Genomic DNA, 19,151 nt, shown 5'->3' with positions numbered 1-19,151 from the left:
GGGAGGATTTGGGGTGTTGCCTTTGTCCTTCTTCTTTGCCTTCTTCTTCCTTCTTCATGGGTTTGGGTGGTTTTCTGTAATTGGGTGAGAAAGGTCCGCATTGCAGACCTTGGGTGGTCATTATTAGGCCAGAAACATGAATAATATAGGTGTCACCTTGGTATTGGGTAATTATCGCTTAAATATCCTTGGAAAGAGTTAGAAGCTCTCCATTTTACCTCCATTTTCTACCTTGCTAGTTAAGCTCACGGCTCGTGAGCCTGTAAATAAATAAGATATAATAAACATGCCAAGTCTGAACTCGATATCTTCATTTCCCATGTTATTCATCCTGACTTCGGCAGAGAAGAGAAGAAGCCAAAACCGTCACATAGGGGCAGAGCTGTCTGGGAAATTGGTTTGCTTTTGTGGAATTTACACTGTGTTTAGGCAAATAAAAACTTAAAACTTAACTCAGAAATATGTGTTAATTTGGAAATCCGTTCATGGATTTTCTCTTTGACTGCACACAGAGGGAATCTCTGAGCATGGGGCACTGCAGGGCCTGGATCCAACAGGGGATCCCAGTCTAAATAAAATGAGCAAGTAAGTTCTCCAAAGCTCTCTAGCAACACTCTAAATCAATAGATTTTGATTTTCCAGCTTACCAAAAAAAAAAAAATAAATCAAAAAAACAAACAAAGAAGAAAAATGAAGAGGTAGAATTATTTAGACATCTATCAATTAAAAAAATAATCTAAGTTCTTATGAGACTCTAACTTGGTTTATTGAAAATTTTATTTTTCCAGCTCTTGATTGACCCTCCTCTGCCCTCCTTGTCACCATCTGTTATAAACAACCCAAACCAAAACCACAAAGAACAGGTTAGGCAGAAAATCTAAACCCAACCTTGTTTGGAGAAACACTCTTCCATAACATGGAGAGTTGACATTTTTATGTGCTATTTTCACAGGCTTTGACAAGTATTTGGTACTTTACAGAACCAGCGAGGCTGGGATGAGTTGCAATCCTTTAGCATTTGCACAAGCCAGCTTGGAGGGGTGTTAAAACAAGAGAGTTTTCAGAGATAACACTGGTCATATCTTCAACCACAGACCTCAGAGGTGGTTAAAACACCGTGTCCTTACAGCCACACCACTGAGAGCTTTGGGTCACCCTGAATAGATAACTCAGGAGTTTCAGGACAATTTATCTGCCTGCTCTTGCCCAGATAAAACTCTGCAGGTGAGGCCTCACCTGAGGGGCAGAGGGGCAGAATCCCCCCTTTCCCTGCTGCCCAGGCTGTGGGATCAGTCCAGGATACTGTTGGATTTCTGGGCTACAGGTGCACACGGTCAGCACATGTCCAGCCTCTCATCCACCAGCTCCCCCAAGATAGTCTTTCCAGCCTTCCTGGAGTTTGAGATCCCAAAGGCAGCTCTGACTTTTCTAATTAAAGCAGTCAACCTCCCTCACATTGATTTCATCTTTCTCTATTATCTCTATTTTTGATGGCACCAGAGCAGAACTGTTGCAGGAAAGACTTGGCCAGCAGAAGGAAGGAGCTTGTTGTAGGGGACTGTAGGAGGAAGAGGTTGCCCCACACTTTATTTAGGAGAGCAGAGAAAAATAGGCCTTCTGCTTCTTGGGAGTTATTCCCAGGAGCAAGATATGCACAGAAAGTTCCTGGTGTTATTCAACAAGCAATTCCCTGCTTTCTCTCCTCATATTTTATGAGGTGACTAATCCTTCTGGTGCAGAGAGGGTTGGTTCTGCACTCAGCTTTAATGCAGGATGTGGGGTCATCTCTGCTCTGGAAACAGCACTTAATGACTTCTTACTCTTCACTGCGCTTGCTAATGACAGTTGGTTCCTATTCTAGAGATATCAAAAGCAGAGAATTTGACCCAAGATCATAAATGGAATTGAAATTTCACTCAGGGTCCAGATTATAAAATATTCTTATTAGAAAAGAAAGGGATGTAGATAAGTGAAGGCAATGCATGCCAGGATGCCTGACTGATTTACAGAATGAAATCAGGCAACTTTATCATTGTCTCTTTGACTTCTAAAAGCTTCTGCTTAATTTCACAGGAGTGTGATAATAACAATTATTTGAGGTAAATGCTAAATTGAGATTAACTGAGATTTATTTTCCTTGGTTTCTGTTCAGTAACCTCAATATTTGTCCTTTGTTGTTGACAATGGGAAACATTTACAATTTTGAGAGAAAAAGAAGAGAAATACTGATATAAAATCTTTCAGGAGCCAAGTGTTTTGGGGTTCATGTCATCCAGCCCAAAGTCATTGAGGTTCCCTTGAGGGTAAATGAAAAGAAATTTCTTTGGAGAGAAATGTGGGCTGAATTGACCTCTGGAGGTGTCTTTATTTCAGCATCTTCAGGCAGAACCCACAGAGACTCTGGAGTGGCCTCTCTGAGCAGATGGAAGCACACCAGGGGCAAGAGCATCACATCTGACAGAGGAGCAGCGTAACAACCCCGCTCCCCATTTGCTAATGCACTACTTTTAAAGGTCAGATTGGAGAAAGGCTCATCATCACTGCATGGACCAGGTGCCTGCATCATCTGCTAATTTAGAGACTGCCAGAATTCACAACCTTACATGCTGCCCTTATTTATTTTTCAATTTTTTTTTTCCTGGTTGTTTCTGACCTGAGGCCAAAAGTTCATGAAGTGTTTTACTCCTGGAAGCTTATCAGTCTTTCCTGGACCTCATGTCCTGTACACCCTGCTGGTTTTTTCCTGCTCCCTTTACTTCTTGCTCCCCAAACTCACTGCCAGTTCAACAACAACAATAAAACAAAAATCTATCCTTCTTCACAGGCTGCTACTGCATGCTCACCCCCCTCAGTCACCTTTCACGCAAATTGGACTTTAACAGCAGGAAAAAAAAAAAAAAGTGGAAATCAAGGGAAAATAATTAAAAAAGAATTAAAGGAACACAATAGAGGTTCTCCTGGTAACGTGGCATTCTGGCAACGCGGCAATCCATTGGGTGGCAGGAGCATGTCCCAGGAATTTCCAAATCTCCTGAGCAGCAGGAATACAAAACCAGAGCTCTGGATGGGGGCCCTTACCCAGCAGAGCTGGAGCAATGGTTTTTGCAGCCACACAGCTCAGTCTGAGGGATGAACACTTGAGGATGTGAAGTGCTGGCTGACCCTGCAGGCAGGCGAAGGCTCTCTTCAGCACAGCCCTGAGGTTCTTTGTGCACCTCTCCCTTTGCTGTTTTCTGTTTTCTTTCACGCTCAGAGCCGGCTCAGTTCTGCTCAGATCCCCTGTTAACTCTCTGAGTGCCTCGGCAATGGGTGACCATGCACAGAGACCTCTCACCGTATCCAGTCACAGAATCCCAGAATGGTCTGGGTTGAAAGGGACCTTAAAAACCCCTGTCCTGGGCAGGGACACCTTCCATTGTCCCAGGTTGCTCCAAGCCCTCTCCAGCCTGGCCTGGAACACTTCCCAGGAGGGGGCAGCCACAACTTCTCTGGGCACCGTGTGCCAGGGCCTCCCCACCCTCACGGTGAGGAATTTCTTCCCAATTTCTCATGTAGCCCTGCCTTTTTTCACCTTAACACCATTCCCCCTTGTCCCATCACTCCATGCTCTTGTGAAAAATCCCTCTCCAGCCTTTCTGTAAGCCCCTTTTAAATACTGGAAACACATATTAATTAATTAGCGAGATTCCTATGTCCAACATTCGCTAACACTGAGGTATGTCTTCAACAACAACAACAAAAAGCGTGGGCAGAGGTTTAATATAAACACATTAACACATTAATATAAACACTATTATATAAAAATATAAATACTGCAACGTATGATTGCAGTGAAACACAACTTTTCTTGCATCAGCTTTTTCTTGTTGACTGTGGGACTGCTACAGGTGATTAGTTTAGATTAGATGCTGAACTTTGAGTTAGGTGAGGTGAATCTTGCTTCTAACATTTGTTATCCTCTTCAGACTTTACCCTTCATGTCTCAGCATGCAGCAAACCAGTACCAAACTCCTTCCTGTGGAATGACAAAACTCTCTAAAGCTGATTATACCTACGTCAGCGATTGCTAATTTATACACAAACAATATACAATACACAAATGTTATTGCCAAAACAATATCCCAGAGAACTTCTGGATTTTCTATCAAAATTTAGTAAAATTTCATGAAAACTTGTGTTCCCTACAGTGATAGAGATATTTAGCTGGTTGTGATCTGCAGAGCAGCAAAATATAATTTTTTATCCCTTTAGAGCTTTTGATGCTTTTGTTGCCATAGAAAGACTGGAGTCACCATATCAACTTAAGCATAAATATAAATGTGGAGGGCTTGTTTCAAAGTGTAACGTGGAAAATAAAACACCTGAAGTTATGTGTGGGCATCACATTGACTATGGTCTGATCTTCTCAGGTCCTGACATACTGGAAATTTTGGATGTCCCATCCCTGGAAGGGTTCAAGGCCAGGTTTGGAATAACCTGGTCTAGTGAAAGGTGTTCCTGCCCACGGCAGAGGGTGGAATGAGACGATCCTTAAGTTCCCCTCCATCCCAAGCCATTCCATAATTCTATGAGTCTATGACATCAAAGGGAAGATCGTTTCCTTGACCAAACTCTTGAACTCTGCTTTCAAGGATCTTCAAGAGGATCCTTTCCTCTTAAAGAATCTGAGAGGGAATGGGAAAAAATGGGCATGGGAAGATCACACAGTTCATTGATCCCGGTTAAATCTTGATGCCCACCCAACCAGTTTACAAACCTCTTCCCCTGGAGTGCTGTTGGAATCATATCCACAGGCCAAGGCGTAGGGTGCAGGGTACACATCTGACCAGCCCTGACTTGTACAATTCCTGGTCACATTCCCTGGAAGAAAAAAAACACGATTTAAAAAGAAACCTTCAGCTCACTGTTAGAGCAACTTCTGCCTTTTGTGGTGTAAATGCCAAAGCACAATTTTTGTAACACTTTGAGTAAAACTCTCATCCTTTTTCCCTCTTACTAATTTTTCATATTACACAGAACTCATAATTGGGAGGTATCCATTGTGTTTTACAGTCCAGAATTCAGTTAAAATGTACATTTTAATACAGGGGTGCACACAAAAACATCTCTTCTAGTGGCACCATACTGCCACTTGTGCCCAGGCCTCTGGCTGCTGGCACTGCACCAGTATTGTTTGAATATTTTATTGTCGCATTGACTTTCTTCCTGGAAAAATTTTTTTATCTAAACAGGGCAGTGAAGTGTTTATGCCTTTCACTCTGCCTGTGAGAAGCCAGGACAGGGGTAGATAAAGTGCTCATTTCACACGATGCAGATAAGGCTGGGGGTCGGGGAAATAAATCCAGTCCTCCACACCCAGACTTCGCCTACAACTGAGCCCTGATCAAATGTGATTCCTGGGAAATGTACTCTACTCTTGTTTGTGAAGAAAAGCACTTCAAAATTTGGCTGTGAAAGGAGAAAATCCACACACAGACAACCTCTATTGCCTGTTTTAACTTGTATACTCCAGCGCAGGAAGATTTCCTGGACTGCCAAGTTCGCTGAGTGCCTGGGGCCTCTGACCAGCTAAAAAGAGCTTTAATTAACACAAGAACATCTCACTCCTTCTGCCAAACTGTCAAAACTGAACTTCACGTGGCTCTTTGGTGCTCAGAACTGCCTGATCCATCCAGGATTGTGAGTGCAAAGCACTTCTCACTTTGTAAAACATCTCTGCTCCCTGTCCCAGCTGGACTTCACACCCACATTGGCTTAATCCCAGCAAAAGGAGGAGAGACCAGCACTCAGGATAAGCCTTACCCCAGGAGGTCTGTGGGCTAAAAGGCCAAGATATGGGTTGGTCAATAAATAACAAAGCAGAAATACACCCAACAGCGCACTGTAAATTCCCCCAGCACCTTCTCTGCCCACCAGTCCCCACCCTGCCCACCCCACTAAGATCCTGTTGTTGGGGCATTCCACTGGGGCCATTCATCACACAGAACTGGAAAAACTGGCCAATGCACCAGAATGAACAAACAGCAGCCAAACTTTGCTTCTTCAGGTGAAAGATGGCACCAGTGAAACTCAAAGAGCTTTGCAAACATTTCCCACAATAGAGTTCTTTGCATACAAGAGTAGCAAAACTCCTGCAAAATGGAGTTTTGCAAAAATCAGCTATGCAGCTGTGAGTCACGGAAATATTTGAGTATCACCTCCAGCAATTTCTGACACTTGAGTCATCTGAACATCCTCCCAGCCACGGGCCTGCTCTGCACTGAAATCAGCAGCAGACAATCCCCTGCCTGAAGCCACTTCTCGAATCCCTGTGACAGGTGGATTTTGACACTGAAACTTGCCCCTTTATTCTGTCCTTGCAGCAGACCTGAACCCAGGAGGGCTCTCGAAGGTGCCTTTGTTCATTTCCACAGCTGCTCCAGAAGGAGCAAGTTCAGCACAGCTCCGTGGGCTGCTGTTCCCTGGTTCTCCCTGCCCGGCCACTGTTGGCAGTTCTTTCCACCAGGGTTCACGTCGGGATCATAAAGGATCTTGTGCAAACAAATCAAGGACATGACTGCTCAGGACTTTCAGTTTTTTTGAGGTGTTATGCAATTGCTGTTATTTCTTCTTCATTACAATGGATCTCATTATCTGAACTTCATTGCTTCCCATTTCCTGCTTGAGGCTCCTCCTCTCTAAAGATTTCACGGTGGTTTTAAATCTTTGTTCTTATTCTGACTGAGCTAAGGTGTGCTTCTTTCAGATTAATTTTCTCCTATTTCTTCTTTTTGATTGCACTTCCTCACAATTTTATGATTATTTAAAGATTCTCATCTCTCTCAATACTTTCAAAAATCGTCCCAATGCTTTAGCAGCAAGGGAGTGGGAAGAACAATGACAAAGCATCAGTGGGATTAAAAAAAAAAAAAATTACTTTGATTTTAGGGAAACTCACTTCCCAGAGAAGTTTTTCTACCACCCTTTGTCACTCATGTCACTTTTAGAGTGGACATTCACACACATGGTGATACCTAAAACTTCTCATGTTCACCTGACGTCTGAGAGGTAGAAAAAGTACAAGGTTAGAAAACAAAGATTTTATCACACCACAATTTGGCTCAAGTAATGGGTGATGTCTCTGCTCAGACAAAATAACATTTCTAATTACTACTCTTTAAAATATCACTTCCTATACTGAAAATGAGCATAAAATTTGGGAAAGTGCCCCACTTAAAGTTTAGCTTTCCTCTGAGGTTTACAGGTGCAGGTTAGACTGACGTATTACACAGATTTTTACGTTCCAAGGTCAAATCCCAGCTCTGCCACAGATCCCTGATGAAAATGAGCCAGTTCTTGTGGTCTCACTGGCTCCTGTTTTTCTCCAGACTTTGGTAATAAAATCTAATTATTTGTCAGTGGAAAGGCAGATTTTTCAAAGCACCAGAAGTTGTGTTTGCCATTTTCCAGAGCTGTTTCTCACTAATTTGTGTAACACAAGTTCTCCCTAAAAATGAGCACCAGTGGAGTACATTGAAAATGACAGTATCAGAAAATACAAAGTTTATGCACTTGGAATTTATCTCCAGCCTTTCAAAGTTCACTAGATTTCCCAAATTTTCCTATTTCCTATCAGACTGGAGCTGAAGTTTTCAAACTGTGCTCCTGGAGATTTAACAAGAAAGGAGACCAGGGGTTTATAGTTACATGTAATTAGTGATGCAGAGTGGAGGAGATTCCCTGAGAGATGGGGAGCATCCAGTGCTAGGAGGTTTGTGCTCCAAGCTCCCCTCTGTGTTGTGGAAAAAGAAGAGGCAAGTCCCTGGTGAGAACAGAATCTCCTAATTCTTGTGGTATTAGTAAAAACCATGAATTAATCTGGGTTTTTTCGTGGGGTTTGTATTTAATTTGACCAATGTTACCACTGTCAAACTGCTGCATCTTTTCCTAAAAGAAATGAGGTGAGGTTTTCCATCTTAAAAAAAATTGAAAAAAACACAACTAACTCTCATTTATTTTAACAATAACCTTGTAATGCCTTGCAAGAGCTCAGTGTCCTGCTTTCACAGCATCCCAGAATGGCTGAGGTTGGAAGGGACCACTGGAGGTCACCTGGCCCAAAACGCCTGCTCAGGTGTGGTCACCTAAAATGGAAGCATGACCACATGCCTTCTGGATACTCTTGGAACCCCTCAAGGATGGAGACTGCACAAGCAAAACTTGTCTCAGAATTTAGAATCATAAAATCATCACAGAATGATTTGGGTTGGAAGGGACCCTAAAGTCCAGTTCCAGCCCCTCTGCCATGGGCAGGGAACCTCCCACGAGACCTCCTCGAGAGGAATTTCCCTCCATTTGATGTGATTTATTCACAACACAGCAGAAGAGGAGGGAGGAGTCTGTGGAGCAGAGGTAAAACCAGAACATTTTCTTTATCAGAGTTGTTTGATCTGGGTAGAAATCAAACACTGAACAGATGAACGGAATAAATACACGGAGCTGTTGTCTGTGTCTTGCTCTTTAGCTTTTTTCTCTTACTTAATTTCTTTCTGCCTCTCATCTGTTTCAAACACACCTTTCAAACTTGGAGACATATCTGAAAGTTCATGTTACAGGTGAAGTTTTACCTCTTTGATCTTTGAAAAAACCTTCTTATTGGCTTTTAATGGGAGTCTGAATTCAGACGAAGAGATCTGAGGTCAATCAAGGCTCAGGGGTGTTGGGTTTTGCCCCCCTCTTGCTTTCCTTTCCCTTTTCTGTAACAATTTCCAAAGCAGAGGGGAAGGTGTACTCTGCCCAGCAATCAGTCCTGCTTCTCTAGCATCATATTCCACGGACATAAATCGATTTTTTCAAGCAGAAACTATTAAAGCAGTGATGCTTTCATTATTTTCCATTCTTGAGACACGGCTGAGCCCACTGTCACACCTCTACTTTTATTTTTATTATTGATCTGCCCCACTGTTCTTGGGAAACACTTGAAACTTGCGGACAGCTTGCACTTAGCTGGATGCTGAAGTGCTTAGGTCTGGGAAAAACTTGTGGGGAAAGTCTTGACAGGATAATTTCCCAACTGGCTTTCTCGGCCTCCGTTGTGGTCTCACAAGATCATTCTTTCAGTGCAATTTCTGCCCAGTGTCTAATGTTATTTTATATTTTTGTATTTCATAATTTCATGTTGTAATAGAACCTGTGGCATTGGGTCAGCACATCAAACAAGACCATCTTAATTTTCTTCCTTTGCTGTTTTTCACATCGCTTGGCCTGCAGATATTACTGCCACATGTTCAGTGCCCTGAAACTTTCTACACACCATTTTTGTGGCAAAACTCAATTTTCCCTTATTTTCCTCTCCCCTTCCTGCACATTTCACTTCTAAGAGTGAAGATCTTGATCCTTAATAAATACAGATAATTCCCCTTTTCTTTCAAATACCAATGTTCCCCTTGACTAGGCACCTTTTGTAAACTGTTTGTTTTCTCATCCTAAAAACGGAGATGTTGAATTTTAGGACAAAATTCTCACTAGATCTTTTGATCTTGCAATTATAGGGTTCCAGGAAATGTTTATGAGAAAAAGATGCACATTTTTGGGTTCAGGTGCAGGTGTAGCACCAATCCTTCAGAGGAGTGGGGCACAAGCATTGTGACACTCGAGGTGCAAATAAATCATGGAATCATGGACTGGTTTATGTTTGAAAAGCCCTCTAAGACTATCAAATCCAGCCATTAACCCACTCTGCTAAGGCCACCATCAAACCATGTCCCCAAGTGCCACATCCACACGTTTTTGAACACTTCCAGGGATAGTGATTCCCTCTCTGAACCTCCTTTTCTCCAGGTAATTTTGCTTTTTTGATATGAAGGCACATGTGCACAGCAGAGCACCTGAGCAGGTCAAGGGCTCTCAGTGAAGAGAACACAAAATACACATTAAACTTCTTGGGTATTTTAATGACCATTGTAGCAAATAAATAATGGGTATGGTTCATTTTGGGGTTCTTTAGAGAAGTGGTGATGTCTTCTTCTTATCTGCTGCTCTCTGCTCATCCCTATCCTCATTTTATTCAATTTTTGTTCCAGTTTCAGAAGCAATGCAGAATAAAAAGTGTTCATGAAGGAGGGGAAAGGAGAGGGGAAATAAATTTAGAGCACCCGGGGAGAAAAGGAATTTGACAAGCCTGAAACTCAGATCTCACCTCCCTGAGTGGGATTCAGAGCTTGGTTGGGCCCATCCCCACCCCCTTAGGTCAATTAATTTCAGAGCTAAAGCTTAAAAACTGCCAGTGCAAAATTAACTTGTGCATGGTGGACAATCTGCTTTTGGAGAAACGGTGAGGCATAAATCCCTATCCCAAATGTCATCTTCCACGTATGGAAGGAGAGCTGGAACACTCTGGTCAAGGGGTGGAAAGCAATGCACTTTAATAATGAAAGGTGCCAAAAATATTTTCATCCATCTCCCTCACATGGCACTGACGGACGTCATGAAATAATGAAAATTTTCTGGGTCTGTGAATGCCATAAAAAATTAATGTCAAATGACATCAGGACAGTTTAAGGTTTTTAAATGCCACGAGATGTTTTATCCTTTATTAACCATGAGATGGGATATTAGTCATTTGGAGAGCTTATTCTCCATGCGGCAGGAAAATAACGGTAACTCTTTGTTTCCTGGAATTCCACTCTTTTCCTGCTATAAATACATTTAAAAGATTTTCTCTGGCTCACAACTTGATAAAAGCTTTCACGTTCCTGCAAAGGGATCAAAGAGCACGACACAAACATTACCCAGATGACTGAGATTCTTGAAAGCTGCTCAGTGACACTCACTGCTACACAGGAAGAGCTGCTTCACAACCTTTAATGGCATTAATTTTGCAAAAAATCCTATAAACCAGGAGGCAATCTTCCCCTCCCTTTACTTAAGACCATCACTGTTTGTTAATGGTTGTACAAAGTGTCTGACTCAGAGAGAATCAAAGCTGCTGCTTCTGCTTTGGGAATGGCATCAGTTGTTGATGCTGTTGGTGCTCTGCTGAGGCGGAATTCAATCCCGTTGGGAGACATTCCCATCTGCCAGAGCCACTCCACAATATTTTGATTGCAAATGGAGAGAAGTATGTGGGTTTTGGATGGTATTAAACTCATCCTGGAGCAGGAATCTAAAAAAAAAACCAGCTGAACTAAGGAGCCTGTTTCTCACCTCTGACTGTAAGACCAGCTCAGAGATAGGCTGACTTATGGAAAACTCTAAAATCAGTAGATACAAATGCCATTTCAGGTTGTAAATTTGATAAAAATGCCATTTCAGGTTGGAAATCCTGAATACAGGTATCTTAAAACAAATTGAGGGATCCTCGTGGGTTTTAGATCTTCCAGCATTTATCGGATGGTGCCAGATGTGTATGGTTAAAAACCTGAATGGAGCCCTCAGTGTCTGTGCTGTGGGTGCCTCTCTGTGAGCTCAGTACCTGCATTCCTACTCCAGTCAACTCAAAATTCATCAATAGAGCCCATGGCACCTCCAGAGCTGTTCAGGTACCTCCACAGTGTCTCAAGTCAGTGCTGACCAGATTTCTGTGGACAATAATGGGGTCCTGGCCACCAATCTCATACAGACACCCCTGCTTTACAAACAGAAGAAATTAAAAGTCCTGACTCCTCTTTCTCCAAAGAAACTCACCCAGTGCTTCACCAAACAGGAATTTTCATGCTGTTGTTCATCTGATCACTGTAAATGGCTAATTCAAGTTGAGATGAATCACTGACCAAACCATACAGTCATAAAATCATAGATGGATTGGTTGGAAAGGACCTCAAAGCTCATCTGGTTCCACCCCCTGCCATGGGCAGGGACACCTTTCACTATCCCAGGTTGCTCCAAGCCCTGTCCAACCTGGCCTTGGACACTTCCAGGAATCCAGAGGCAGCCACAGCTTCGCTGAGCACCCTGTGCCAGGGCCTCCCCACGTTCACAGGCAAGAATTTCAGCCTAAAATCTAATCCAACCCAGCCCTCTGCCAGTTTAAAGTCCTTCCCCCTTGTTCTATAACTCCATACCCTTGTACAAACCAGCCAGCTTTCCACTGACTGGAATCCCTGGGTGAGTCAGCTGCAGAGAACCACACTAAACAAGAGGAAACGCCTCCAAAGCAAGGTGGAACTGCCCCAGAAGGCTGCTGACCTTGCCAGCTGCAAGGCTGGGTGACATTTGCCGAGGTCATGGCTCCCAGAAGAGCACAGCTGGCCACAGGGGTGTGCAGGGAAGGGCCATGTCTGAGGCTCTCTTTTGGCTGGGCACATTGAGATGAGGGCACGGAGAGCCCAAAGGATGCTCTGAGTGCTCTGAGGGGAGTCTGGGCTTCTCCCAGAATAGGAATCATTCACTGCACAGATTCACAAAGTCACTTGGGTTGGGAAGGCCTCCAAGGTCACCAATTCCAACCTGTGCCTGATCCCCACCTTGTCCCCAGCCCAGAGCACTGAGTGCCACCTCCAGGCCTTCCTTGGACACCTCCAGGGATGGGGACTCCAACACCTCCGTGGACACTAACCCCTCCTAACACCTGACCACCCTTTCCATGAAAAAAACTTATCCTGATGTCCAACCTGAACCTCCCCTGGCACAGCTTGAGGCTATTTCCTCTTGTCCCGTCCCTTGTTCCCTGGGAGCAGAGCCCAGCCCTCACCAACCTAAGGATTTTTGAGATACTCTGAAGCACCTGACAGATCCAATGACACAGAAACTATGGGAGGTCAGCACCTTTCTGTTGGAACCCTGGTCACTGAGAATTTCAGACTTTCTGTGCCGACAGGCACTGACTCCCAAGCAAACACTGCATTGGACCTGAGGCTGTGGAAAAGGCTCCCAAAATTGAGTGACAGCACTGGGATTGTGGGTGTGTGGTTTGAACAGAAATGTGTAATGGTGGAAGACTTAGACTTTAAGGGTTTAGAATATAGTAATATACATAAAGCAAGAAGGAGGATTTAGGGCAGAGGCTGTGTCCATCTTTTTCACCTTCTCCTTCATGGCTCTGAGTGGTGTTTTGTAATTGGATAGAATAATCTACGTTGCAGGCCATGGGTAGTTGGTTATTGGGTTAAAAGTAAAAATAATTTAGGTGTAAGTTCTTAATTGGACAGTTTATCCTTAAAAGGCCTTGAAGAGAGAGAGGTACAGCTCCATTTTTAGTTTGTTAGCTTCTAGTGCTGTAGAACTCACGGTTTGTGAGACTGTAATATAGATAAGAACTAATAAACATCTGACTCCAAACAAGAAACACCGCCTCATGCATTTAATCCGGACTCTGGCATAAAAGAAGATGAAATGCAACACCTTTCTTCAGGGGAGCTTAGAGACCAGGATGTCCTGGGACATCTCAGAGAACAGCAGTTGCACCTGAACAAGCAAATTTATTGAGTCTCATAAGTCCACCCTGCCATGAAATTAAAGATATCCCAATTCCTTTAGCTTAAATCCAACACAGTCCCAATGATTTAAAAGGAAATATATATATATATATATATATATATATACATAAACTGGAATCTTAGAGTCATTGAGGTTTAAAAAGACTTCTAAGAAAATCAAGTCCAACCATTAACCCAACACTGCCAGGTCCACACTAAACCACGTTCCTGCTTTTTGAACACTTTCCTGGGCAATGAATCCACCACTTCCCTGGGCAGCCTGTTCCAGTGCTTGTCCTCTCTATGTAACCAAACATACACAATATTTTCCTCAGCACTCAGCTCTGGTGGGATGATGTACTAGAAAGAGTTTTTAAGAGATTTTTCTTTGTGTTTCACTAACTCTGCTGGTAAATAAAAACCCAGAGAGTGAATGCTGTGCTCAGGGGAGGGCACAGAGCAGGAACAGCAGGAAATTATTGCACACAGCTGATCCAGTGCTCAGGGGTCTTGTCCTGCAAGGTGTGATATCACAGCAGCTTTTGCCTCTTCTCCCTGGGTGTTGACACAGGGGTGATGAGCTACCAGGGAACTTTGCAAATGAGCAGGTCATCCCTAGCATAGCACTCCAGGGATTTTGAATTTCCCTTCTGTGCCTGCAAAGAATTTTGGTGTGGCCTTGGGCAAGTCATGTAACCAGCATGTGCTGGTTAATGAGTGCAGTGCCCAGGGCTGCTGATCAGGGATGATATTGTGTTTCTATCCCCTTTCCTAATTTATCCTGTGTGTTTGCACCACAAAGCTTTAATGATGGAGGGTCAGCTCAGCGCAGGATCTCCAGTGCAAAAGAACATAATTCTCTGTTAAGGTCTGCAGGGCTTCTGTAACAAAAATAATGAAAAATAACTATAACTCTAACCAGGAGACACAATCAGCCCTGTTGCTGCATGGCCCCCTGGGACCTGAGTTTTAAACTGAAGCTTCTCAGAACACCCTGAACAGTGAGTTAAGCTACCTCCTCCATTAACCTCCCCTGCCCATTATTTGTCAGGTTAATTCCTTGGCCTGTGGCCAGATTTGTCATTCCAGCAAAAAAAACCCCAAAACCAACCAAACAAAAAAACCCAACTTTATTACGTACAGTTCCAGCTTGTTCATTTTCAGTCAGAAAATTAATTAACGGTTGTGCTAAACTGCTCATTGTGCACAACAAACACAACTGTTCCACACGTTGGTTCAGTTTCCACTGTACAACATCCACACTATTGGATTTCACCAGGAGCCATTTTTGCATCCCTGGGATCCACAGCAGTGGAGCTGCAAGTGCAGGGAGGATGTTTTGATGTTTGGGAATTTGTGTACGGCTTGGAAACCCCCTTTACCTCGGGCTAAGAGCTGGTTTCTCCCCCTTTATTGAGACGTTCCCCCTGAGGAACGATGAGAAACCCCCCTGGGAGTGAAGCTGTGGGGCTGTTTTGGGGTTTGCTTACCCAGGAAGGATGTCAGGAACCTGAAGTACTTGGGGCATGGCCGCACCACGACTTCTCCCACCTCTGCTTCAGGCCAGCATGTGATGTTGTCCCACTGCCTCCTGCAGCCTGGGTGAGAGAGAAAAGCAGATGGTGGAGCACTCAGGAGCGCTGGAGGAAACAGAGCCCCTCACCCCGACACAGACACCTTTTGGAATGAAACCCCACAGAAATATTTTCTTTAAATGCCCAGCTTTTAGCTCCCCTTGTCCCTAAAATTCAGCACCGTAATTTTCCAGATATCAGTATGGAAAGAACAGCAGATAAGGGGGAAAAAAAAAAAAAAGAAAAAGAAAAGGTAAATCAGGCTTGATACAAGAACAGTGTCTTCTCCTAGCCTAAAAAGGAAGAAATTCCTAACTAAATATTTATCTTCCTTTCCCTTGTCACTCCCTGTTGCACTAAAACACCTGACCTGAACTTCTGAGACATTGTCCCCTTCCTTCTCTTTTTTCCCCCCAAATGCCATCATCTTTTTCTGCCCATTCCAATGGCTGTGCAGCTCTCCCAGCAGGGGGCGGACACATATGACCATCAAGGGATCAAGGACCAAAAGTCCTTCACCAGAAGCAGTTCTCTTGTTAAAAAGCGAAAAGGCACAAAACACTGCTGGAGGCTGAGCAGGGACAGTGCTGTGACCAGGAAGAGTGAAGGGAGGTGGCATGTCCTGAGCTGTCCAAGCTAGAAAAGAAGGAATAACTAACACAGGGAGGAAACACAGGGTTTTGTCAAAACGAGCCGTTGCTGAAGATTTTCTGGGTAGAATAAAAGCTTTCGTGGGAAGAAAAAAAATGCCATGTCCTTTCCACAGATTTATAATGTTCTGATTTTGCCCTTTTATTTCTCAAAATGCATTAATAATACCCCATGCATGCTGCATTGTTGGATCGCGCAACGTTAATGCTGAAGCCAAAAGGAGTTGGCAGATCTGACTTAAAAAAAAAAAGGAAAAGGAATCAAATACATTTTTACATCAATATGTTACCATTTTAGAGCTCTTAGCAGAATTTTGACATTTTCCCTGCCCTGCTTTGTATTTCCAACAGCCAGGCACTTCAGCTGCTGCCTGGGTGAGATGGATGGGTTGTCAGCAGAGCTCCCTTTTCCAGTTATTTGTCACACCCCGTCAGATGGAAACGCTCCCCCAAATGTGACTCACGCGCTGTTGAGGTCAGCAGCCCCACACAGGAGAGAGACTGGGATGCGGAGAACAAAGTGGTGAGGAAATGTTGAGGAAATACCTCTCATGTGCCAGCAAAGGGAGCTGTGAAAACCCCTGTCAGGCTGCACTTGGTGATTACACCCTGCACTGAAATTCCTCTTTTAAATCATCTTTTACTCCTTGAGCTGAGGGAAGAGGCTGGTGTCATCACCAGCCTGTGCAGATCTGCCTCAGATCAATAGGGAGCACACAGAAATGCTTTGAAGCTGAAAAAGAACCCTCAGCTCGCTTTCAAAGTGATTTTACAGGTTTTTTTCCCCCCCTCCCTCTTCTTTCATGAACAAACTGAACTTTTCAAATGAAGTCCTGAAGCTGAGTTTTTCGGAGCCTGAAAAATGGAATAACTGATGGGATCTCCTACAGAGTTCATTAAAAGTCAGATTTCAGGACCTTATATCAGGTGGCCAGCTCAGTTCTCACAACCTCACACTTATCTCCCACCAAACAGCCAGCAGCTCCAAAAGTGTCAGGATATTAAAGATTCCATGGAAAATGATTCCATGGAAGAGTATTTCACATTCTACAATCTTTTCCTCCACCAACTGCAGTAAATTGGAGTGCAGCCATTACCTCATGACAGGTTATAATACAAAATAAAAGCCACCTGATAGCATCAGATGGTTTTTTAAATGCCCTGAATTATGCACTCTGAGAGTTTTGGTGATCAGTATCTTTTCCTCTGTTGACATTTTTCAGCACTACCTGTGATGTGTGAAGAAAGCTTTTAGGTGCTCACTTTTGTAGCAAAAGCTTTTTTTTTTTTTTTCTTTTTTTTTTTTTTTTTTTTTTTTTTTTTTTTCTGATTAAAAGAAAGTGAAACTGGCCTTGAAAGACACATAAAGTGTATTTTTACAAGTTATTGCATGTGTAAACACACCTTGTACCTGCCCTTTAGCTCTTACAACACCAATCTTCCTCATCCCTGCTCTGGACACACTGAAAACATTTCTGCAATAAATAAAGGAGGCAATGGGAACCAGAACTCTGGCTGGCAGTGCCTGTCACCACACGATCAGCAGATCTTGGAATGGTTTGGCTTGGAATGGACCCTAAAGATAATCTCATTCCAAATCTCTGCCACTTCCCCAGGTTGCTCCAAGCCCTGTCCAGCCTGGCCTTGGATATTTCCAGGGATTCAGGGGCAGCCACAGCTTCTCTGGGCCTGTTCTAACAGGTCTGTGTCTTTCTTGTGCTAATTATATGAAATTCAGGAAAATCAATAATTTTTAGTGAGTTGTAGAGAATAATTGGATTTTAAAGGATTGGAACAGTTTAAGATTGATACCTGCAAAAAATGCTTTACATGCACAGTCCAGTGCTGTAATCATCCCATCACAACTTCAGGTAAAACTTTGTGCCCTTTCATCTGACCCAGCACACAAACAACCTTATTCTAGGAGCCTTCCAGAAAATGCTTTTCTTCCTCCCAAACTGATGAACTTTATCCTGGAAAACTGCTTGGATCAGGGAGTTGGCAGGCAAAAAATCTACCATCAGCTCACCATCACCTTGGGTCACCACTGCACCAAACACTCCAGGGAGCAGAGACCTCTCATATGAGGAATAATTTTCTATTTAAAAGTTGTGTGAAATAATGAAAAGTACCATAGATAGATTCTTTTCCTCCCATAAATCTTGTAAATTCAGTGCAACTGGATTTTGATCCTGAACCCAGGAAAACTTTCAGAATTCACAATCTCCTGCACCAAGGCATTGCATGGTTTAAGTGTCCACTGATGGAAAAATTATATCCTTTTCTGAATTCACTTTGAACCTGCTCATTGCTGGTTTCATTAGGAACTGCTCAGATTATTTACAAAGACAAAAATATTCACAGCCTCATTTATCAAGGAGCCTTCCAGAAAATGCTTTTCTTCCTCCCAAACTGACAGGCTTTATCCTGAAAAGCTGCTGGGATCGGGGGGGTGGGGGTTGGCAGACAAAACAAATATCTGATGGCAGAAACAGCTGCACTGTGCCTTGAAAGAAGGAAATCCCTCTCTTCCCTGTGGCATCACTTGGATACAGCAGAGATGACAAGTCTGGCCTGATCACGTTGTGTTTGGGGAATTGATTAGTGCTTCCCCATTAATTAATTATAAATGTTGTCTTCTGCCTCACACTCAGTGTCTGCAGGGAGGATGCAAAGGTATTTATCCATCCTCACCCAGTGCAGGAAGTGCCAATGAGTTACAAATACACCTGCTCTCCACTTCCATCACAAGAACTGCTCTGCCCATGTGTCTGCCCCAAAAACCCACGGGATGCACGCTGCCAAGGGCTGTGCTTTGCCTTGGGAGGTGCACCTGGTGCACCTGGAGGAGTTGTGTAAAAATCAGTGTGTGGCTTTTCCAAGCCAGCAGCACTTACCACCTCTCTGAGTGTCACAGGTGCAGTCTTTAAACTCTTGTCATCATAAACTTAAAAAAATTAAATAATCTTTTTTTTTTTTTTTTTTAAGAAGAGGCTTTTTCCATTTTAATTATTTTAACTGTGGCTCCCACACCCTCAGCTTTGTCCTGCTCTTCCTTGCCAGACCATGAAGTGCTCTCTGGAGCTGAATATCTTCCCCTGGAGGGCTGCAGGGAGAAATCCTTCATGCCTCTAAAGAAGCTGGAGCTCAAATCCCTCTATCCAGCAGCTCAGCCTTCCTCTCTGCAAGCCAAATACCCCAAAAGTGAGCCAAGGGCTGCATCAGCCTCACTTAGAGCCCTCCTCTAAGAGGCTCTGGCTCAGAAGCAGCTGAAGACCAGTGTCACAGTGCTGGCTGCAGGGCATTGGGAGGCCCCAGCACACCTTTCCCACTGTCTCTGCTAAAAGTGGCTCGGAGCTCTCATTTCCCCTCCCTTTGAAAGGTTAATAAACAGAAAACGTCAATTCTCACGAGGCGCACTAGTTTGCAGAACTGGCAGAGTGGAGCATAAAAACCCATTTATTGGAGTCATATCTACACTTTACAGCAAGTCGTGGTCAAAGCTTATCTAGGAAGCAGCAGAGAATGATTTT

At 43.5% G+C, this 19,151-nt stretch overlaps 1 protein-coding gene across 1 annotated transcript in view; it reads right to left on the bottom strand.

Moving 5' to 3' along the window:
* The window catches only part of LOC136299804 (vasoactive intestinal polypeptide receptor), a 111,754-nt gene that overhangs the window by 39,390 nt on the left and 53,213 nt on the right, over positions 1–19,151 (bottom strand). Inside the window, exons 3-4 of the mRNA XM_066201746.1 lie at positions 14,885–14,992; positions 4,757–4,860 (exon numbers count right to left, since the gene is read on the bottom strand). Of these exons, the coding sequence (XP_066057843.1) occupies positions 4,757–4,860; positions 14,885–14,992 (212 nt within the window). The remainder of the gene's footprint in view (positions 1–4,756; positions 4,861–14,884; positions 14,993–19,151) is intronic.

The sequence above is a fragment of the Chamaea fasciata genome, unplaced genomic scaffold (genome assembly GCF_029207755.1).
Source record: "Chamaea fasciata isolate MVZ Bird 193981 ecotype frontalis unplaced genomic scaffold, bChaFas1.0.hap1 SCAF_1, whole genome shotgun sequence".
Lineage (NCBI taxonomy): Eukaryota > Metazoa > Chordata > Aves > Passeriformes > Sylviidae > Chamaea > Chamaea fasciata.
This window is presented reverse-complemented; position numbering and strand designations above follow the sequence as displayed.